Source organism: Onychostruthus taczanowskii, unplaced genomic scaffold (assembly GCF_017590055.1).
Source record: "Onychostruthus taczanowskii isolate IOZ18803 unplaced genomic scaffold, ASM1759005v1 scaffold63, whole genome shotgun sequence".
Taxonomy (NCBI): Eukaryota; Metazoa; Chordata; class Aves; order Passeriformes; family Passeridae; genus Onychostruthus; species Onychostruthus taczanowskii.
The window spans coordinates 2,601,875-2,624,934 of NW_024504012.1; the positions used below are offsets into that span (position 1 = coordinate 2,601,875).

The 23,060-nt window shown below is 51.2% G+C and overlaps 1 protein-coding gene across 1 annotated transcript; it reads right to left on the minus strand.

Annotated features, from left to right (window-relative positions):
- Positions 1–8,624: 8,624 nt before the first annotated feature.
- Positions 8,625–15,584, minus strand: RGS16 (regulator of G protein signaling 16). The gene is made up of 5 exons (XM_041420201.1): positions 15,472–15,584; positions 14,242–14,343; positions 13,544–13,605; positions 11,924–12,090; positions 8,625–10,543 (listed from the first exon to the last, which is right to left on the minus strand). The coding sequence occupies exons 1-5, from the start codon at positions 15,549–15,551 to the stop codon at positions 10,343–10,345; spliced, it is 612 nt and encodes a 203-aa protein (XP_041276135.1). The 5' UTR covers positions 15,552–15,584; the 3' UTR covers positions 8,625–10,342.
- Between the last annotated feature and the right edge of the window lie 7,476 nt (positions 15,585–23,060).

Consider the following 23,060-nt stretch of genomic DNA (forward strand, 5'->3'; position numbering starts at 1 on the left):
TCTGGGAGGGGAGGAGGCCTTCTTCTGTTGTGAGCTGGGAGCTCCAAGGTGGTCAGAGGGAGTTCACCACCAGAACCCGGGGCTCCACAGAAGGATGGGAGATCTGCAGTGCTCAGTGCCTTTGGAGCGGAGGGATGATGCCCACGAAACACATTAGGGGCATTTTGAGGGCTCTGTGGTCTTCACCTGATTAACGAACAGAAAATACTGTTTCATTAGCCTGTGAAACCTCACCATTTACACTCCATGTGTCCTGTGTGAGGGGCAGCTGAGGACAGCAGTGCCAGTGCCAGCTGGGAGAGCCAAGGCCTGGGGAGAAGCACAGCTCTGGCACTCATGGATCCTTGTTCCCTTGCCTGGCCCCAGCCCCTCTCACGGCCCAGGGAGGTGTCCCTGCTGCTTTTGCTGTGAGTGTCATCTCAGACTCGTCCCAGCTTACCTGATAAGCCATCAGTGTCAGGTGGAGATGGGCATTCCCCTTCAGTTTTGGATGGCAGCCACACACAGTCCTGACTGCCTCTGATCCAACACCTGGAGTGAGACAGAAATCCTTAATCCCTCCTGCTTCTACAGGCCATGAGGAGACCCTGCCTGACAGGAAGCCTCTCCTAAGCTTTTCACCACGTTAGGAAATTGATCAGGTAGGACTTAATTTGCCTTTATCTAGCTGGTATCTAGAAAAAGTGGGGCTCCAATACCCATTTTCTGTTCAGCACTTTGAGGAGTTACTGCCTGACAAGCTGAACTGGAAATAAATTACCTAAGTAAATCAGGAAAGTGATAGAGAAGTCTTAAGGTGTAAAATAAAAGTATAAATTTACATTAATTTACCCTCAGGAAAGCCAAAGATTGTTTTATTTCCCCCCCATCCTCACCCCCGCCTCCAGCAGGAAATAACACAGAATTTCAAGGATTTCAACAAATAAATACAGTATTTCATTTATTCCAATGCATTTAATTTCCTTGTATTAATTTCTATACATTTTGCCATACAGGGAAAAAATCCACGTTACTTTCCTGGCCAGAAAAGCAGCACAGCATCCTCTGGGCACGGTGGGGCTCAAGTTCCTCACCCCTGTCACGACAGCAGAACCCTGGAGAGGAGGAAGAGAGGGGCTGAGCACCTTCCTCTTCCTCCAAGCAGCAGAGTCACAAGATCTGCACTCCAGGAAATGTTTATATATTTCTATCCCCGCCCCACTGACTTTTGACCATGCCTGCATGTCCCTGTGTGTCACCCAGCCCTGCCTGCTGCCACCACAACGACACAGCCACCAAGGTGTCCCCAAATATCTGCTGGCTCCTGCCAGGAGGGAAGGTTTTATCCACCTGCAGGAGGATGCTGGGGTTCTGGGGGAGGTGTTTGGTTCCTTTTTTTCAGCATGCAGCAGAGAAGTCATGAGCAAAGTGTTCTCCCCCTGCACCCAGGCCCTGCTCAGAAACATCTGCCCAGCAGTGCTTCAGGAGCTGAAGGTCTGGAGACATCAGGGCTGTGCACTGGGGGACATCTGGGGTTTCATTTTAAGCTTTTCCTCACCTTTTTGGTAAATCCATCCACGTGAGGGGACTAAATGCTGCTGAATTACACCCAGGGAATCGCTGAGCTGCAGATGTGTGGGCTCCTCCCTGGCACCACCCTGGCACCCTGCCCCTTGTAGGCAGCTCTGTGTAAACACCAGCCTGCTCCTCCAGACCCTCCCTATCAGCCTGGAAAGCCTGTGCAGGAAACACACAGGAGGAGCCCAGGCTGTGATGGCACACCCAGTCTCCTTCACTGCCCTGTGAGGTGAGATGAGCTCAGCAGAGCCTGTGCAGCTCCCCACCCACTGCACTGCGCTCTGCCAGCAGCAGGATGCAGCTCACATCTGAAACGGGGCTGGAATTGCATCCATCAAATCATTCCTGGCTTTCCCTGCTGCCTGGGCACACGCACAAGCTGGGAATCTGCACTTGGACACGGCGACATTGTGAAAAATGTGTATTTTATGATTGGCTTTTGGCAAATATTAAAATGAATATTGTACGTGTTATGTTAGGAAGTTGTCCTGTATTCATTTTCTTAAATATAGTTTTAGGTTATAATGTTTAAATAGAAACTATGCTATGTAAGATACTTTTTTAAATGAGAGGACTTGCACCAGATAGCAGCCACAGGACACCTAAATCTTTCAGAGAAAGAGAATTTATTGCTCCATTATCAGAAGAAACAAACTTCTTCCCACCTCGCTCAGCCCTGAAGGATTCAGAGGAAGAAGTTGACACTGACCAGCCAGAAACCTTTGTTTGAATGGATTTATGCATCATGTATGAGCTGTATGAATATGCAACAGGCTTTTAAGGGTTAATCCTCTGTTGATGTGGGTCCTTTTTCCGGCTTATTTTGCCCAGAAAGAGGTACCCGGACTGTCTGTAACTCTTTTTTACTGTCTTATATTGTCCTAATTTCAATTGTTCAAATTTTTATTACTCTAATTATATTACTATTTTTTTATGATTAAACTTTTAAAATTTTAAAAACAAGCGATTGGCGTTTTTCACACATGGCCTGATACAGGCACGAGGGCAGGGAAAGGCCCTTAAAGAGCAGGGTGGATGCAGGGTGGACTTTGTCTGGCTGGGGAAGAGCTTTTAAGGTAGACAACTACTTTTGGATTAAAATTTGGCCCTTTGCCATTTGAATTTTGCAAAGCTCAATCAAGATAATATTTTTTTAAAGGTAAATAGATAATTACAAGGTCTTGGCTTCTTATAGTCAGCAATCTCGTTTTGGCTCTCGTTATAATTTGAGTTATCATCTCTATAATTGTCAAAACTGTTTTTGGAGGCTGCCATTGTGCAGAGCCCAGCGTAAGGAGGGGATGATATGTGGGACTAAAAAAGAGGTCCCATCTCTGGGTGCAGCCCTGTGTGTGTTTTCCATGGATATCCCAATCCTTTGGCACATCTCCATGCCAGCTCTCACTAAACTCTGCCTCTGCAGGAGACACATCCCTGTACCTCATTGGGCATCCTGCTTCCCACAGCATCCACAGGCTCTGGGAACATCTCACGCTCTCTGCATGGAATTCTGCAGGGTTTGTGCTGCCACAGGAGACCTTGACACAGCCCCAAAGGGACAGAGACTGCGAAAACTCAGGGGCAATCTCCAATCTGTCCCACGACTGTCTGGATCTCATTTTAATTCACAGGAAGAATCTCTCCCAGTTTGACCAGGGCTGTGGCTGCAGCTGCTGGTGCTCAAGTACCCATTTGCAGGCTGCAGAACAAACAAACTACCAGAGCAAGGGCACGTCTCGGCTTCAAAGCCAGTAAAGACGTCAAAAAAAAAGCCAAAAGACATTAAAAAAACCCCCCAATATAACAACATCACATCACCCACACAAGTACAAGAGCCTTCTTCAGGTTGCTGGTTTAATTAAAGTCATTTATTGTCTTGTGGAGGTAGGAGAATGAAAATCCCTAGGATGGTAGGAACCCAAACCTGGTGCTGGGAACGAGGTGTTTGCAGCCAGCAGGGCTGTGGCAGGAGTGTGCCTGCACCCCAGTGAAGAAGGGTTTGCTGCTAGTGCTTTCCTGATCCAGATTGTTTTTCCCAGAGCCATAAGTCTGAACTCTGAATCCCTGCAACAGCCAGTTTCCAGGGAATGAAAGGGTCTCCAAGGTTTTCCAAAGTGTGGGAGTAACAGAGCTCCTCTCCACCACCATTCCGTAGTCTCTGGGTTATGGAGTTCCTGCTGTATTTGTGCATCTGCAGAGTCATTATTTGCCCCCACGCACTCAGGGACTCAGGAGATGAGCTGCTGAGACACAGGCAGCAGGGAAATCAAGGGCACAGCTAAGCAAATCTCCCTTTTCCTCCATTCTGATGGGCTTACACCCATTTCTGCATCCCTTCCCCTGGGATGACATCTCCCGAGAATCCTTGTCCTCCCAGCAACCACAAATAAACATGGAGCAAAATGTGGCAACAAAAACTGCCTGCCAAGGGCAAAATTATTTTTTAAAGGAGCTATGAATAGTAGGATGAGTTTTTTTTTTCTTCATGTTCCCTTCATGTGCTTTCTTATTATATTTCCAAGTGGGAATATCCCAGGGTTTATGTGCTTGGCCATGCTGATATGATCCCAGTGCTGGAACACAACCCTGGAAAATAGTCCACAGAAGGATGGCAGGTGATGCCACCCATGGAGGAGCATCCTCCACTTCTCACAGAACCATTTAGGTTTGGAAAGACCTCCAAGGTCATTGAGTCCAACCTCCAAGGTCATTGAGTCCAACCATCATCCCAAGTCCAGCACTGAACCACATCCCTCATATCTATGCCTTTTCTGGAGTATTTTCACCGTTTTTAAACTTCATTTTTTTCGTTTTTTGGACTGCTGCTCAGTCCTCATCACCACCAAAAAAGAAATTTTTTCCAGCAGGGAAGGAGAGGTGAGGGCAACAACGAGGCAGGCAGGGACCTCACCAAGCAGGGCAACACATCCCAGTCCCTGGACAAAGAGGGCGGGGCAGATCTATTTAAAATAGCCCAGAGCAGCCAGAACAGGTCGGAAAAGGAGTCAGGCTGAGCACCTGAGCTCAGATGCCTTTCCCAAGGAGAGCAGGTGGATGTCCAGCAGGATTTCTCTCAGCTGTTTCTCATCCCATCCTTCCCCGTGTTCCAGCTCCCCTCCAGCACAGGCAGCCCAGCCCTGGGCAGGCAGGAGGGCTGTTGGATTGAGCCCTTTTCTGACCCAGAGATGGGCAACTGAGAGGCATTTTAAAAACTTCTTCTTAAAAACTATTCTATTTTCAGTCTCATGTGAAGGGTGAGACAATCCAGATGTTATAATTCATGCCATCACAATCAGAAGCCAATTATTTCTTAATTACAATTCATTATAAGTGTTTTTTGGCCTATCAGCTTTAGCCACACCATGCTGTAAATGCCTTAAAGCAAATAATCTAAAATTACCCCTCATGGGTCCTACTGCAGTGCATCTTTCATAGTTCTATTTCTCCAAAGTGTCTAGTCTTATTTAAACAAAACCATCCTTTTGAAACTTGTTTCTAGCTCCATCTCTCTCCCAGCAATGTCTGTGCTGTTCCATGGCATTTCTGAGTGAGCATTTCTTATCTCAAGGTTTGCATACAGATGCACACTGTGTGAGCCTTCTGCCAGGCTTTGAGAATCCTCTACAAATCCATTTCCCACATTGGCTGCAGACCCCAGCGGTGCCCTTGGTGCCCCAGCAGCAGCAGCAAGCTTGAAAATCACCTCTCACTCTTCCTCAGCTCCCGAGCAGCCCAGAGGCACAAATCCTTGTGCGCAGCTGGAGCGGATTGGCAACCTCGGCCTCCAGCTGCCTGCCCAGGGGAGGGGAGCACATCAGCTGTGAGTTCTGGCACCTCGTTCAGGCAAAGGCCTTGCAGAGGCAGCTGCAGAGCGATGCCATCCAGCTGCTCCCTCCCTGCTGGCTGCCCCGGGTGCTGGCAGAGCTCTGCAGGACACGGAGAAAGGCGCTGGGCGTGTTTGGAATGGCTCAGTGCATCCCCTGTGCCACTCAGCTTCGTCCAAAAACATAGCCAGAGAGCAATTTACACCAGGCCATTCTTGAAAATGAGAAGGAAATCATGGATGTACGCACACGCAGCTGAGCTTCCTCCAAAAACATACCCAGATAACATTTTACAGCCTTCCTTCATGGCCTTTCTTTAAAAATAGAAATAAATCACAGGTGCGCATGCATGCAGCTGAGCTTCCTCCAAAAACTTACCTAGATAATATTGTATAGCCTTCCCTCATGGTCTTTCTTTATAAAGAGAAGTAAATCGTGGATGTACACACATGCAGCTGAGCTTCCTCCAAAAACATATCCAGATAACATTTTACAGCAGGCCATTCTTTAAAATGAGAAATAAATCATGGATGTACATAAATGCAGCTGAGCTTCCTCCAAAAACATATCCAGATAACATTTTACAGCAGGCCTTTTTAAAAAAAAGAGAAGTAAATCATGAATTTATACACATGCAGCTGAGCTTCCTTCAGAAACATATCCAAATAACATTTTATAGCCTTCCTTCATGGATTTTCTTTAAAAAGTGAGATAAATCATGAATTTACACACATGCAGCTGAGCTTCCTCCAAAAGCATACCCAGATAACATTTTACAGCCTTCCTTCACAGCCTTTCTTTATAAAGAGAAATAAATCATGGATGTACACACATGCAGCTGAGCCTTCTCCAGACACATATCCAGATAACTTTTTACAGCATTCCTTCCCAGCCTTTCTCTAAAAAGAGAAATAAATCACGGATATACACACACAGAGCCTGTTGTCACGTGTGTGTATCCATGGAAAACGAAAAGCTCAGAATTCCTACACTTAAATATCTGCACATCCACCTGCCTAAATCCTTGTCCTAGTGCACTTCTGCATCCACATCCATGTCCTAAGAGCACCCCAAAGCTGCCTGGTCCCACTGGAGCAGGGATCTTGTGGCCGCAGGAGCCCCTGAGCTGCTGCTGGGAATGCTGCAGCTCCCAGGGCATGGGATGAAACAGCTTTTTTTTCTTTTTTTTTTTTTTTTCCACCAAATAAATCCACCCCTCCCCATGCTGGCTTATGGAAAGCTGGCCCAGGAGCAAGTTCATGTTCACAGCCTGGGGGAGCAGGGCAGTGCCAGCCCCCACGGTGGAGCTCAAATCCCCTCAGCTGCTTCCAAATGTGCAGCCTCCTCCCTGGGAAACTTCAGCCTGGGTTTATTTGAGTGACCACAGCTGGATGAGGGAAGCTTTGGCTCCTCGGTCTCAAATGTGGTTTTGTGGGTTGGTTTTTTTTTTAGTCCCCCCACCCCCCCCACCCCGAGGCTTTAAGGTTTTGTTGTGTGACTGCTGGGTTTTGGCAGCAGGCACAGCTGGATGCAAGGCTGGCTTTTAGTGACTGGGTTTTCTCTTTGGGAAGCATCTCAGAGGAAACTGGGATTGTCCAGGATCAGCTGTGGGGGCTGAGAGCTGTCACCAAGGCTGAGGCTCAGCTTGGGCCATGCATGATGCAGCAAGGATGGACACAGCCTCACATTTCCTTGTAAAGAAAGCTCAAAAAGGTTTTCATTCTATATTTTTATGACTTCTTTATTTTTAAAATTTAAAATTTATTTTTAATAATTTAATTTTTAAATTAATTTAAATTTAATTCTAATTTTATTTTTAAATAATTTCATTTTAAATGAAATTTATTAATAATTTTAATTGAGTTTTGTTAATTATTTTATTTGATTCTTATTTTATTGTAATAATTTATTGCTATTTTATTAATATTTTTATTAATTTTTTAAATGGAGAATCAGTTTTAAATTAACTTCAAGGTGTGCAAGACAAAGTATTCATATTTTTCATTCAGAAGTTGCAGTGAAAAAAAAAAGAAAAGGCAACAACAAGATTATTTTTTTTATTCTGGCTTATTCTAGTCTGCTTTACTGCTCTCTTTCCTGACAAGTAATTTAAATATTTCCTGGCTACTTTCCAGCTCATTTCTTCCCTCTGACACTGACAAAGATCAGACAGAGATGCTAACTGCTAGGATCCCAAATCACCTGGCTTGTAAGACAAGGCCATGCTTAATTCAAAAGGAGATGAAAGGTGAGGGGAAGCTCCAGCCGCTTTCCCCTGGCCAGGTGGGGATGGAGCAGAGCCCGTGTGTTTTACAGCGCCTGCTGATCCTTGCCCCTGCATGGCTGTCACAGGGCTCAGGAACTGCAGCTGCCTGTGAAATGCATTCGAGTGGCAGGGGGTGGTTGTGCTCATAGTGACACCTTGGAACATGCACGTTCTGAGTTATTCCCTGGGATCCCAGCTCCTCCTCACCAGCCCTCTCACACTCTGCTCCGCTGACGCAGGCCAGTTAATTTTGGCTTCCAGAACACGCAATAAATAGAAAGAAGGCAATAAATAAAACCATGTTTCGGTTGGGTTTTTATTCCAAGCACTTCTTTGAGCTGCACTGGGCTGCTCTTCTCCAGCCCTGGGTGCTTCCGTGGAAAGCTCTTTCCATGCAACCTTCCCCTTCCCTCCCAGACCCTTCGAGGGAACTGCTCAGACCTCACTCTGCACAGGAACAAGATTTTTTTTTTAACCCCTCTGATATCAGAGTGTTCCCCCTTTGCCTATGAATTCAATCATCAGGTGTGCTACTGACAAAAATCAAGTATTGTTTATGTCAGTGGCCCAAAAAGAAGGGGTTTTTCCCTGCATCCTCTCAATTTTATGACATTTGTGTTTTTAATAATACTGAGCAGATATTGGGAACTGCAGTCCTGTAAAGGGCTGAGAAGGTATGAGCAACACAAGCAGCACTGAATACCCTGGCAGTTCATACATTCAAAGCTACACTTCTGCTTTCATTCTTTCTATGAACTACTCAGTTTTCTTTGACAAACCAAATACCACAAAGTTTTATGCCTCAAAAGTCTTCCCCCTTCCTCTTCTGCTTTTGACACTGTCACTTTTAAAGGGACTGGAAATGCCCCCTGAGTCACCCAACACAAGCAGCTTTGCAAAGCATCCAGGATTAGAATGTAAAATTTAATTGAAAGTTCACGACCAGAAAAATAAAGACCCAGCCCATGTTGTCAGGGTATTTTGCTCTGTACATTTTATTGTATTTGATTTTGTAATGACAACATTACGTCGGCAACGAGAACAGACCACTGTGCATCGCTCGCTTCAGTAACACAGCAAAGGTGGTTCCAGTTGTAAAAATAAATAATAAATAAGAAAGCAGCTGATATCTCCCTGTAAACACAGCCAGGACAACAGCCAGAGGGTCAGAGGTGGGACCAGGATGGGGGTGGTGGAAGAGGACTCGGAGTAACATCCCCAAACTGGTCTTTGGTCCCTTGCTCTGCTCAAGCAGCTGTGAAAAGCCCAAAGGATGCTGTGCTCCAGCTGCTGCTGAGACAGGGGGGAAAAAGAGAGTTCCCTTGGCAAGGAGTGAGTACCAGTGGGATAAGGATCTCCAGGTTTGGTCTTTAGGGATAAAGAGAGCCCTGGAAAGCAGCAGGGAGCAGTGCTGATGGCACATTCCCCAGGACCCAGCACAGGCTTCACATCACCCATCCACCCACCATTGCTGCCAAGTGGGACCCACACCTCTCCAGGACCCCAAAATTCCTGCTGAGAGGGACTTCCTGAAGAGCTGTCCCCAGGCCTGGGCTGGTGATGCGTCCTGCCGCCCCAAGCCACTGAATTCACGGGACTGGTTTAGCTCACTCCACGGGTTTCCAATAAAGTGCTGTGGCTGCAGACTGGTTTCACCATCCCAGGGAACAACATGCCCAATTATAAACCCAAGCAAAGCCCTGGGTTTTCTCTCCCATGTGTGAAAATCAAGTTTTCCATAGAGTTGCTTACTAAAGTGCCTGTTTGACCTCTCTGTTCCCTGCCTGGGACAAGCTGCTGAGATGCCTTCCACATCTTTGAGGGGAGAGAGGGAACAACATGGGCTGCAAAGCATCCTTGCACTGCCATCCAAACTCTCTAGCAGCTCTCCCTGCTGCTACTGGTGTACCTTGCTCCAAAATTGTGCTACAAATCTGTCTGGTCCTCTCAAATTATTACACAGAAAAGGTGGGAGGCATGCTAAGTGCTACAACAGCTAAAATAATTTAATTTACAAGCTCCTTGGAGCAAGGGGTACACGTGTGTGCTTTCAGCAGTGCTCCTGTAATAAATATAGCAATAATAATAATAATAATAATGAAATAAATAACAATAACAGGGATAAAACGTCACGCACGTGACCTAAGTTTAGGTGCAATCTGAAAGTCGTGGAGCTCAAGCGAGGGATGAAAACGTCACTGCACTGGAAGGAGGTGGAAAGCTGCGATGCAGAGCATGCATGGGACACAGCTGGAGGATCTTGGGATCAGGAGAAGGCAGGAGCAGGATCCCTCCAGCTGAAATTGCCACGTAGTCTCGGGGCTTTTACGCCGGCCATTCCCTGCGAGCGGGATTGGCAGGTCCTGTGCTGGCCCCGCAGCAGGTGGGAGCTCTTCGGCTGTGGGTGCTCGGGGGAATCCCATCTCTGAACGAGCTGGGTTCGATCTGCACTCGCAGCTCAAACCCGAATTCTTTCCGCGTCCGCACTGGCAAAGATCTCCGGCCGAGCTGCGAGGGGAGGCTCCGGGCTCCCACCCCCGGGGAGGGAGGAATGCCGTGTCCGGCGGCTCCTGAAGCGCTCGGGGTGCTGGGGATCCTGCTAAAATTCCACAGCTTCAGCCGGAACCCCGCCACACGGGCCTCAACCCTCGCCATCCGCGTCCCACCCTGTGCCTGGCCCCGTGGCCGGCCCGGGTCAGGTGTGCGAGCGCTTGCTGGAGCCGCGGCTGGCGGCCTGCTTGGTCATGTCCTGGTAGGAGGCGGATTTCAGGAAGCGTGGGTAGGAGTCCTTCTCCATCAGCGTGCGCGTCTTGGCCTGCGCCTCGTTGAAGCAGGCGGAGGTGGCCCCCGAGAGGTTCTTGCGGGTGATCTCCCTGGTCTCGTGGTCGATGTTCACCTGCAAGGCAGCAGCGCCCACAAATGTTAGTTCCTCTTCTATGTGAGGACAAAACCTGGTTTTAATTTGTCGTCAGATGAGGGTGAAGACGCTCACTGTGAGAGACGACTGCTCACTTGGAAAATTTAAAGGGTTTATTAAACCTTAACAAAAATACAACAAAGGACTACATAAGGAAAAATTTGCAGCACTGGGAGCTGCCCCTCGCGCATACCCCGTGGCCAGTTCATCCTCAAGATGGATGCTCGGTCCTTTATACCCCTGGGGGTTGCATCAGCCAGCCCTGGCCCCTCCCAAAGTCTGACAGTCAGCTCTTCTTTGCTATTTATCGGTGGAGATTGCTTTCTTGTAACTTGATTGGAGGTGAGGTGTTGCCATGCCTCACCCCCTAAGCAACAAAGCTTTTCCATTCCCAACTGCCCCAGGTAAGGGGCACATGTGCACACCTTTTTTCCTGCCTTAGACAACCCCGGCTATCTGATGGATGCAATACGGGGGTGGGGGGAAAGGGAACTATGGGGAGAACAGAGGACACCTCAACTACAACAACATAACTGTAAATTACTAAAGCTTTTCTTAATATTCACACAATAGTTGTCTTTTAATTGCGAGAGCCAATCATCTCATTATCCATCTGTAACACTCACAAACCTTTCTATCCCTTCACTAATGTGGCTCCAGGGTTTTCGGAGTCTCCCCGAAAACGGCTGCTGTGGGTGTCCCAGACAGAGAAGGCCAGTTAAGCACAACCTGTCTGGGACCCTCAGGCAGGCTCCAGAGCCACAGGCAATCTTAGCAAGCTCAGCTCTTAAGTGAGATCAGCTCTTTAGTGATTCTCAGCTCATTTGTGATTTTCAGCTCTTGGCTTGCTAAGTGCCTCAGCAGCAGGTGCAGGGAGAGAGGGGAGAAGCTCTGTATGAGCTTCACATTCCACAGATGTGTCTTTATTGGCAGCAAAGGGTCTCAGTGACAGCTCTTCTGCCAAACTGGGCAGAAGTATGGGTTTATATAGGGTACAGGAGTTTTGGGAAACAGTCCAATAGTAAGGGTTGAGGCAAAAGTGACCTATCATCTTACAGAGAGATAACAAGGGTCTAAAGGTGGAAGCGGGGCTTCTTAGGTCCAGTCATCATAACTAGGCATTTCTTATCTTAGACAACTGACCACCAGGGAGGCCTTGCATGCCCTGTGTCTGCTACACTTCACGGTTAGACTCAATTTCTGTTCCAACATTATGTGATGGACCGCACGGTGTTAAAAATTAAAGCTCTCATGAACAAGAGTAACGCCTTCCCACTGATCCAACAGCACTTTCATAAAACCCACCAGGATATTTTATTCCTTTCCTGCCCTATCTGATGGGACAGAAAATGGTCTCACCTCCCTGGGTGCCTCACTTTGGACAAACTCCTCGAAGATCCTGTTGGCTTTGGAGGCCAGCTTGGTTTTCGACCGGGTCTTTTTGAAGTCCTCGCATGCCAGCCAGAAGTCGAGGTTCTCCTCACTGAATTCGGTCTTCAGGAAGGTGTGGAATGCATTTACCCCACCTATGGAGGGGAGAAAAGAGCAGTTAATGGGAAGGGAGGTGGGCAGGAAGAGGACCAGCAGCAGACACCGCCTGGTGAGCGTTGCCCTGGGAGCTCAGACCGTGACATCGGCAGATTTCCTTTCCTTCCGGGCAAATTCCACCCTCTGAGACACCGCTAATTGGCCTCTAGACTCCAATAAAATCCTTTCCCACAGACAAGTAATCCTCTGGTTTTATTTATCTGACCTTTCTGTAATGAGGCTTCAGAGTATTTTCTTTACAGCTTCGGAAAAGAGCTAATTCTACCTAAGGAGAAGCGCGCTGACGCATCGGAACGCTGCAGGAGCCGAGCAGCCGTGCCTTGATTTTGATTTCTCAGCCCACATCTGGGGGGGAACGAGATGCTGAGGACGGGAGAGTAATTGCAGCAAGGATTTCAAAGCTGTGCTGGGAGGGTGGATTAAGTTACAAAGCTAGAGATGCTCATTAGCCATCACAGCACGTGAGGGAGACGGAAAAAAAAATACACTTGGCCCCAGACTAGTGCTGTGGAAGGACTTTGTCTGGCTGGGGAAGAGCTTTTAAGGTAGACAACTACTTTTGGATTAAAATTTGGTGCTTCTGCCATTTGAATTTTGCAAAGCTCAATCAAGGTAATCTTTTATTAAAGGTAAATAGATAATTACAAGGCCTTGGCTTGTTATAGTTAGCAATCTCCTTTTGGCTCTCGTTATAATTTATCATCTCTATAATTGTCAAAACTGTTTTTGGAGGCTGCCATTGTGCAGAGCCCAGCGTAAGGAGGGGATGATATGTGGGACTAAAAAAGAGGTCCCATCTCTGGGTCTGGAGGAGCTGCCTGCATAGGGAGAGGGAGACAGCATCTCACAGGAGCCCTGTGCATCACAGACACACAGCTGATATCAGAGTGGGAAAAGGGCAAGGTTGTTCAAACAGCTGAATTCCTGCTCCCTGTGCAAGAGCCATCCCCGGAGGCACAGGACAGACAGGCAGAGGGCAGCAATGCAGTTGTCTGAACGAGCCTGAGGGGAGGTGGCTGCATGCCTGTTCCCACCAGACACGGAGAGCAGACACTGCCTTCTCCCCAGTGTGGAGAAACGGGTGCCATGGGAATACCATGATGTTCCCCCTGGCGAGCTGCTCCTCAGGGGGTGCCCGTGACAGTGCTCCTGTCCCAAGGCAAGGCAGCACTTCTGTCCCCCAAAAAATCCCAGCCAGGAGGGAAGGGTACAGCCTCATGGGGCAGGCAATGAGCCCTTTGCCTCAGATCTGGGCAGGAAAGGGACCTCTTTCTAAGTCCTGAAAACCTCATCTGAAAACCTCATCTGAAAACCTCCTCATCTGAGGAGGAGGCAAGATTTCATCACACACTGACTCCAGTCATACAGCTCACTATGAGTACATTTGTCCTACACACTCTCACCAAGAGAAGAAAACAAGATTCTACTCACTTTTGCTCTTGAGGAGCTGGTCAAAGGACTCCCTCCATTCCAGCACCTCTTGGGAGGAGTCTCTGGAAAAGACAAAAAGGATGTGAGGCTCTCTGTCCAGCGGTGAGGGATGAGAGCACTTCAGTTGAGCAGCTCCGTCAATGGGACACGGAGGCATTCAGCAGGAAACCAAAGCCGGGGGCCAATATCCATTACCTGTGGGCTCTCTTTCCTCTCTCCTCCCTTTCTTTCACCTTCCCTGATGGCTCACCCGACCTCCTCTCCATGCTGCTGGCCAGGAGGTTCTTTAGGGGATGCTCAGAAAAACCCTTTTCTGCTGGCCCAGCAGAGCCTCCTCTGCAGAAGACTCCCTGCCCTCAGCAGCAATATTTAGTGTACTATGTTTAATGCTGCCTGCATTCCCCAGGGATCCCAGCCACTGGTGTGAGACACCAGGAAGAGCAGGAGCCCTGCAGCTTGCCTGCCTCTCGCCAGGGCCCTGCTCTCTGTGCCTAATGCCAGAGCATCCGTTCCCCTGCTGGATTTTATAGCTGCTGGAGCAGGGGAGTGATCCGCCTTCCCGGCCCGCCTGGGTGGGACTTCGTGGAGGGGGAGCTGTGCTCTGTGCTGCGCAGATGGGCTGCAGCATCCCTCGGGAACGGCTGCTCCATGGGGGCTTGGCCCGGGCTGGACCTGGGGCAGAGCTGGGCTTGGCTTACCTGCGCCTCGAGCCCAGCTGCAGCTTGCTGGAGCTCCCACTCTTGTGTCCCAGCTCGGGTTTATGAAGCAGGATGCCCAAGCGGGTCTTCAGATCCTTGGCTCTGGAAGGAAGGGAGAGAGGGGCGAGATGGGATCTCTGCACCATCAGTCTGCTGCCCCCAACCCCTCCACTGGCAGGGGCACAGCCCTCGCTCCCCAGCTTCAGCCACTTCTTGGCTCTCTGGTGTGTGAAATAAATGCTCCCCGCTTGCTTTTCCTGCTCCCTGGCAACCGCGCATTAAGCCTAGGGGACCGTTTTCTCCTGCTCGCTTCCCAGGCAGAGACACATGGAAATATAAAGCACGACGAGCTCTTTCCTCTGGGGCGGGTAAAAGCTGCTGGAGCACCCCCACCCAGCTCCTGGTTCCTTTTCCCATCCCACTCTCCCGGCAGCTCTCCGCTGGAAAAACACAGCAATTTCCTTCCTGTCGACACAGCGGGAGCATCTCCCTGCTGCCCACCAGGCTGCTGCTCCCCTGCTCTAATTTTTGGGGTGCCCCTGAGCTCCCAGGAGCCTGTCACCAGGCTGTGGAGAGGGCAGCGCCATCCACCTACTCCATGGCTTCAGGAGGCAGAGGCAGCACTGATGCTCCTGTGCCAGGGGCTGGGATGCTCCTGTGCCAGGGGCAGGGATGCTCCTGTGCCAGAGGCTGGGATGCTCCTGCCGGTCCCCGCGGCTCCGCGGCCAAGGCGCGGAGGAGGCACCTGCCTGCCGGGAGGTGTCTGCGGCAGCAGGGCAGGAGAAGCGGCTCCTGTCTGTCCCCAGGGTGTCCCCGAGGCGGCGTGTGGCCCAGCTGCTATTCGCGTGCCCGCGGCTCGTTCAGGCGTCCCGAGGCGCCCGTACGAAAATCAGGGTTTAAATGTCAAGCCGGCAGCGTGGGGCTTGGCAGGAGGAGCAACATGTCACTTAACAGTTCGGCCGTGTTGACAAAAATACTCCTGCTGCTTGTCGAGTTGTGCAGAGGCAGAGCCAGAAACCCCCGGTGTGTTTGTACAGCCCTGGGCAGCCTCCTCTCTCCCCCTCCGCTTGTTCCACCTCCGTGCTCCCCTCCTGGGGAGCAGAAGGGATGCAGCCACAAGGAACCATTCGGCCGCGTGTTTTGTGCAGCCCGCTTTCTAGCCCACCATCACATCGGCAGCAGCAGAGGCCGGTCCGGGTGCGACCCCTCTGCCGCCCAGCAGCGCCTTACCTTTCCAGGCAAGTGATGGGGAGCGCGGCTAAGCCCCGGCACATGCTGAGAGCTGGGCACCCAGGCATCCAGCAACTCATCGGCTCCTCCCGGGGGTGCCAGGGGGTGCAACAGGCGGCTGCGGCACCTCCTGCCCCGCGGTCCCGGGCTGGCGGCTGCGACAGCGGCGCGGAGCCGCGCTTTATATCGGCTGGGAGGCGGGAGAGCGGGAGGGGGACCCGGCATCACTGCAGCCTCCAGCCAACCAAAAGCTGCTCAGGCAGCGCCCCTGAAGATGAGAGCTTAGGTAAGTTTGTGTACGCTGCTAAGGGAGGGGGGAGTGGGAGGCCCAGGCTCGTCCTTGAGCATCACAGTCATAGCCGCTTCCTCGGGAACAGGAAAAAACAGGCTCGTTTCCAGCGACGTGTGGAGCCTGCTGATGAACCGCCGGCGGGTGGGAGAGCGAGGGACAGGACAGACGCTGCAGCCCTCGCCGAGAGTCGTCAGCTCCATCCTGCTGCTCCACCCCGCTGGCCCAGGGCTTCCAAAGCTCCCCGCACTTCTCGCTCTGCCCCAGTGGTTAAAGCAGGGGGTGGCAGCAGGGTCAGCAGGGTTTGTGCTTCCTGGGGGGATGCAGATGGAGCAGGAGGGTTTCATGTTTTCACTTTCCTTCTTAATGGCACTGCCAGTTCACAGACGGAATATATAAGGACAATGTCTGGCTTCATGCGCTGGCTGAAGTTGCACTTCTTCATCACAAATTCCTTGCTGGGTGTGTGGTGAGAGGAGGGAAGGGAAGGGATGCACATCAAAGGAGCCAAAACCTGGGAAAGCATCTGATAATGGAGGATCCTGATGAGACCTGGAAATTGAAAGGAGATTAAAAGCCAGGGAGAGGTTGGAAAATGGAGGGGAAGGACTGAGCCAGCAAAAGAGAAAGATGAAGAGAAAGGGTTAAACCAATGCACACCAGCAAACCCCAGGGTCTGGTGCTACAAGAGCCAGAGGTTCATGAGGGACCAACAGGCCCCATGGTGAGGTCAGGCTCACACAGGATCCCAGAGCTGCCCTCCCTGCAATTCCCCAGCTCAGCAGCTCTGGAAGGGAGTGACCCTAACCCCCCTGCTCATGGCCAGCCAAGCACAAGGCCACAGCTGCCACTTCCACTCCTCATCCTCTCCCTTCCTCCCTGCTATTCCCAGCTCAGACGTTTTTCCAGAGCTCAGGTTGTCTCCTACACTTGCTGCCTGCATTCATCACCCTCTGCACATTGCCAGAGCATCTTTCTCTTTGCCAGAGCATCTTTCCCAGGAGAGATGAGCTGTGCCAGGAGAGTGGCAGCACAAAGCCATCTGGGCCCCGGGCCAGGGAGAAAGGCTCCTCTCAAGCTGCCTTTGGGAGCAGGAGCATGAGGATATCTGGGTGGGAGACACAGGGAGGAGCATGAGGCACCTCAGCCCCACTGAGCAGTAAAGGAGAGTCCTGTCTTTCTCTCATCACTTACAAGGAGCCCCAGAATGGTCTTGCTCATGGACAGACAGGAAGGATGCATCAGGACTAATGACTGAACACTCACTCTGAGCTCCTCACGTAAGAGCAGCCTCTTTCCTGATGGCTCTGGGGATTTTCACTCAAATAATCAAGCCTTCTTGGCTAGCAGATATTCAGTTGCAGATAAATGGCTGGAGCTACATTAAGCTCTTATTCATGTCTTCTCTGTGCCTTAAAGACAAGATCAGAGCTGTGATCCTTGCTGTGGATTCCAGGGAAGAAATGGGAGAGTAAAGGAGAGAGGGCTGGAAGGTTGCCTTTGCCTGTACAGCTGCTGAGAAGGTCTGTGCACACCCACGGGATGTCTGTGCACACCCAGAGCAGGCACAGTGCTTGGCATCAGTTTTGGAAGTGCCACACCAGGCTGGAGCTCCACCCCAGTTCAGCACCACGCTGGGAGCACTGGTGTCACAGCAGCAGTGGCACGTGGGGGTGGGCACGGGCTCCTGGCACCCACACTCAGCTCTTCCACTGAGTCACTGAGTGCTCAGGGTTGGAAAGGAGATCTGGAAATCATGCCAAAGCAGCTTGGCACTAACCTCCCAGCTGCAGCAGGTGACTAGAGGGTTCAGGGTGGCAATGCCCCTTCTCCTCACCACCTACATCTCCATCTCCTCCCTGCTTTTTCCACATAAATGCCATGGAAATGTTCACCTCTGTCCCTTTCCCCTCTAGAACTGCAGCCCATCCTCCCAGCCACAGACCTGCAAAGTCACAGGATGCTCTGGTAACTCTCCCTGGTGTTTGAGGCATGGTCTGAGCAGGTCATGCCGAGAGGAAAACCTCCAGGAGCCTGGACACGTGTCACAGGCACACGGGACAGATGATTTCTGGCTGCAACTCCATGGAGTCTGGCACAGCCACTGTGCTGGGAACCACGTGCTGCTGGGAGCAAATGTAACTATGGCAAAAACACAGCTGGGATGGCAGCAACTGCAACTGGTGAGGAGCCTGGGGGATGTGAGCCAGAGCAGAGAAACTCTGCACATCTCTGCCTTGAGATTACAGCCTGCTGAGCCCCTCTCTTGGCTTCAGGCCATGTTTCCCTGCCGCTTTTCCCCAGAGAAATAAAGTGTATTGGACAAACGTGTGTGTGTGGCTTTACCTTGTCCCCTGTGGCAGCTTTTGAAGCTCTGGGCTCAGGTGAGGCCAAGCTGACAGAGAAGCAGAGGGGAGGACTGCCCATGGTGGGAGAGAGAGCCCTTAGGGAAGGGAAGGGGTCAGCCAAAGGCTGTGTCTTTTTGGGGACCACTCAGCTCAGCCAGAAGAGGCACAAAGGTGTTGGCTCTGGACTCAGGGCAGTGCCAAATCCACGTGTGCAGGTCTGAGCCCTGGACTGGGAGCAGGATTGGGCTGTTCCAGCAAAGTCCCCTCACCAAGGCTGGGACAGACCCTGTGCCCGCTGTGCCACAGCCAGGAGAGGAGCCCTCTGCTCCCTGGGGCAGCTTTTCTGCCTGTCCCCTCCATGGGGCTGCTCAAGGCCAGGCAGCTGGCCAGCATGGGCTGCTCTAGGTGAGAGATTTCATACTGCACAGCTCTTCCCGGGGTTATGCAACAGCCTCTCAGCCCAGCCCCGTGTGTGTACTCAGATGTCTCCATGCTGCTCTGTATCTAATTTAATTACGTGCTTCCTGTCTCATTTAGCTTAGCAGCCTCCCGTGGCTCCGGCCCCGTGCCCTCCATTATCAGCCCTTGTTTTGGAATACAAAAAAAAACTCATCTGTGTCGCAACCAGGCTCCCTTCCCAGAGCCGTGCCAGCACCAATCCACCTCCCATCCGCAGGGCTGGGTTTCATCCCCACCAGGAAGGTCCAGGCTGGGAGGTGGCTGGGCTGAGAAGGCACCCACAGCCACCCTTTGGCAGAATTTGGGGGGGTACAGCCACTGGCTGGCTTCACCCCCAGCAGCAAAAAACACACACCCATCAGCCCCGGGGATTGCTGCTGGTGTTTCTGGGTTAGTGTTTGCAAAATGCCAGCAGCTTTGGAAAACACAAAAACCCAAAGGTTTCAGCCCCAGAAATGGGGTGGGGAATGGGAAAACAAGGGTTTGGTGACAGGGTGCAAAGGGCCCTTGTGTATGTGCCCCCCCCAAGCAAAAAGGGGGCTCAGCCAAGCTCTGAGGAGAGTTTCTGGCAGAGGCATTTTTGTGTTTTTATACTGTTTGAGTGGAATAAGGGGAAGATACCCAAAGAGATTGGGAAGGGGAGGCAGGGAGATGAAAGAGGGGAAGAGCCAGGCTGAGCTGTGCTGTTTTGGGGTCTCACTGCAGTCAGGCTCCCCAAGGACTCTGTCCCCCATTCCTCCTAAACCAGAGGGGAACCACAGAGGTGGCAATCAGAGATGATCAAACCTGAAGGCACTCCTGCCATGAAATCAGGGAGGTGCTGACTCCAAAGGAGCAGAAATGGGAGGTTTAAAGGCCCTGCTCCTGTTGCATAGCCCCTCCCTCCACCTGCAAGCTGTTGATGAGCTCTGGATGTGTTTAAGTAGGGAAGTAAGCCAAGGAGATGGGGATGGTGCAGGCAGGAGTGTGGCAATGGGGACAGGGTTTGGTGGTGGGTTTGGCTTAGACCTGATGATCTTAGAGGTCTTTCCCAGCCTGAGAAATTCTGTGAGGGTGCCAGGGAGGAGCAGGGAAGCTGCCAAAGCTGAGACAGCAGCCCAGAATTTGCAAGTGGCCCCTCAGTAGCCACATTGCGGCTGGGTCTGAGCCATAGGCATAGCTTATGGGACAGGGACAGTCAGGGTGGCTGTGGGACACCATATCCATGTGGCTGCAGGTGAGCCTGGCTCCATCTGTGCCTGCCCAGCCCATGGATATCCCATGAAGGATCCCTCACCACGGTTTGATGGATTCCCAACACTCCACGTTCACATGAGGCACGGGAGGAAATAGCTGCTCTGGAAATTTGTAGCAGTGCAGAAAGAGATTATTGAAATACTACCAATAATAATAAAAAAAGAATAATTAGAATTACAAATGAGGTTTTCAAGGGGCAGCTGTTATCCACTCTGCCCACGTGCTTGCTTTGCACAGCTGCACAGGGAGAGGTAGCTGACAGCAGGTACTTTAATCTTCTCTTTCCGTTCCCAGCACCTGCTTTTTAAAGCCACTGAACAGCCAGGAAAAAAAGCTAAAAGATGATGGCTAAATATATCCTAACTAAGAGGAGAGACAGAGCACAGAGCAGCACTAATGGCAGCCTAGTCCTTGGATGCATTCAAATGGGTTTGGCTCGGCGACAGGCTGAGGGAAGAAGCAGCAGATGAAAAACAGCAGAAGAAGGGATTTAGGGGCAAAAATAAGGGGGATATAAAGAAGACAGAGGGACTGATAAATTCCACTAGACCCATTTCCAGAGGAAAACAAGCCAAATTTTTGGTTTTAAATGCAACACATGTGTGCAGACCGCAGAGCAAACACTCACCTTTCGCAGGGAGAGGGGGCTGTGCGCCAGGCAAGGCGAGAGCCCTCGGTGTGCCCAGGGCCAGGTGAGATCCAGCTCACTGCTCTTCCTGCTGGCCAGACCTGCTCAGGAGATGCTCAGCCCTTCCTCACTGAAGCCCCACACAGTTCCTGCAGTAAATCTCTGTCCTGGGTTGTAGGATATGGTTTGGGGGTGTGTATTCTCTTGCCATCTGTCAGAGGTGGGGCAGTTACCTTCTGTTAATTTGGCCACCTGATAAAACCAGGCGGGGCAGTTTCTTGATCTCTCCCGGTTTATACTATTGCATTTTTATTTTTAATTTCCCTAGTACAGAACTGTTATTCCTACTCCCATATCTTTGCCTGAGAACCCCTTAATTTCAAAATTACAGTAATTCAGAGGGAGGGGGTTTACATTTTCCATTTCAAGGGGGGCTCCTGCCTTCCTTAGCAGACACCTGTCTTTTCAAACCAAGACAATCTCTCACCATGCAATTTCCCACTAACACCTAACCTCACCTCAAGTGCCCTGCTCCCTGCCCCTGCTAATGCCTCCCCTTCCCCCCTTGCTATCCAGGATTGCCCTCATTGCTGCCTGACCCTTCCCCAGCAATCTCAGCCCCCTCCAGACTCCCCAAACTGGCCCATGACTGGCTTTGTACTCTCCTGCTCATCCCTCCCTGGTTTATCCCACCAGTATGGAGCAAGCTGAGGCCCAGGTGTGAGCTGCCTGCTGGAGCACAGGGTGGCTTTTCATGGTCTGGAGAAAGCTCTTATCTGCTGTTTGCTCTTCATGACCTCCTCGTGCTGGATCCATCCCCACTGCTCCCTTTTCCAGGAGCTTGTGTGTCATCCCCCCACCCTCCCCCCGCTGTTCCTGGTGCAGGGAGCAGGCTCAGCACTTGTTTCCACCTCTGGCCATGATGGTTTTGGGATTTGGGGCAGGGAGTCCATCACAGGCAGCAGGGAGGTGTACTCAGAGAAGAACAGTAGTGTGCTGCTGGAAGGCTCTTGGGATTCCTCTTCCTTGCAGGTCCTACTGACTCATTTGGGACTCATCTCTCCCAAATTGAACCTCTGGGGAGCCTTGTTCTAAATTGCTCCAACTGAGCCATCAACAGCTTGGAGCCAACCCATCCCCACTCTGCTGCCCCATCCAGCATGTCTGCACCAGGGGAGGACAAAGAGCTCTCCCCTCCTCTTCCTCCTCAGCAATTTGGCTGGGAGACACCCCTCCATGCCAGGATTGCAGCTTTTCAGACACTCAGGCAGAGAACAAATAGTCTCAGGCTGTTTATTACGTCCTCGGAGTGTCTATACAGCACGGGTGAAACACTGCACAGCTGGTGACACGGCTCGGTGCGGGGTTTGTGGCATGGCTCAGGAGCTTCTCCAGCCTCCCAGGGGAGAAGGGTAGCCTAGCAAACAAGCAATTAATGCAGGGGAGCCCGGGAAGCCGAGCCCATGTCTTTCCTTGAGTGGGAAGGGATCAGACTGAGCAGCCTGCCTGGCCTGCCCCAACACCGGTGGCGGCTGCAGCAGCAGGATCTCCTGGAAATAAAAGCATCGCCCAGGGAAGCACTTTTGAGCTGTTTTTTCTGCCTGGTGGCTCACTTCTGAGTTCACTGCGTGCAGCAGAGCCATCCTCAGTCTCTTCTGAGCCACCCACGAGCTGATTTGCAGAGGAACCAGGTATCTTTGTTATTTCAAGCAGCCTTGCTGGGCTTGTGGGTTTGTAGTCAGGGCCTCAAGGGGACACTGCCATCCCACCAAAGTGGAGGTGCCAGGGAGCTTAAGGACAAATCTGAGCTCTTGTTTGGGTAACTCACAGAGGAGTTGTGGGGAGAGGTTATGAGAAGATGAGATCTTCAGTTGTGGCTCTTAAGGAAGGGGATCTACCCCAGGGTGTGCTTGTACCCTGTTCTCTTCGCTGCCAGGAGTCCTGCAGAGGTCTGCAGGAGGAAACACAGCAGAAGGTGCCTCCTTCCCCTCTCTGCTTTTCAGCTGGTGGCTGCAGGCACTGATAGAGCAACATGAAGACATTTCTCTCGGGATAACGCTGTTACCTACACTGGAAATGCAAAGCTGAGCAGCTCCTCATCCATCATGTTTTAGAGCCAGCCCGGGGCACGCAGCACATGAGGCAGACTGGGAGGTGTGGGGCTGCTGGAGACAAACAATTCACAGCACAGCTGGTCCCCAGAGCTCCCTGGTCCCTCCAGAAGCAGGCACTGCCTTTTCTCCTGTGCCTTTTGCCAGGAATGTTGGATGTTTTTGGTAACAAGCTCATCCCCCTCTGCCACCTCCCTCCCACGGCCTCAGCTCCCTGAACTCCCGCTGAGTTCACCGCAGTCTCAGATTAGACACACGTCCTCCTGTAAAGCCAGGAGGAGGCACAGAGCACAATGACTGACTTTGCTGAGCAAATGCAACCCACACACATTTATTGAGACTACTTTTATAAAGCAGAGAGCCGCGGGGGTGCCCAGCTGTGAGTGACCCCAACACAGACACCCTCTACCCTAGCCAGCCCCTGCCACAAGCACTGCATGTGCAGCCTGTATGGAAGAAGGAGAAAAAGAAGGAAGACAAAAGACTTGGGGACAAGATGAGCCTCTGCAAAGCCCAAG

Bases quoted from the DNA above. Each gene is read 5' to 3' on its own strand.
- RGS16 (XM_041420201.1), bottom strand. From the start codon at position 15,551: ATGAGTTGCTGGATGCCTGGGTGCCCAGCTCTCAGCATGTGCCGGGGC. The intron at 14,344-15,471 runs GTAAGGCGCTGC...CCTTCCTTCCAG, and splicing joins CCCATCACTTGCCTGGAAAG to AGCCAAGGATCTGAAGACCC. The intron at 10,544-11,923 runs GTGAGACCATTT...GCTGCCTTGCAG, and splicing joins AAAGTGAGGCACCCAGGGAG to GTGAACATCGACCACGAGAC.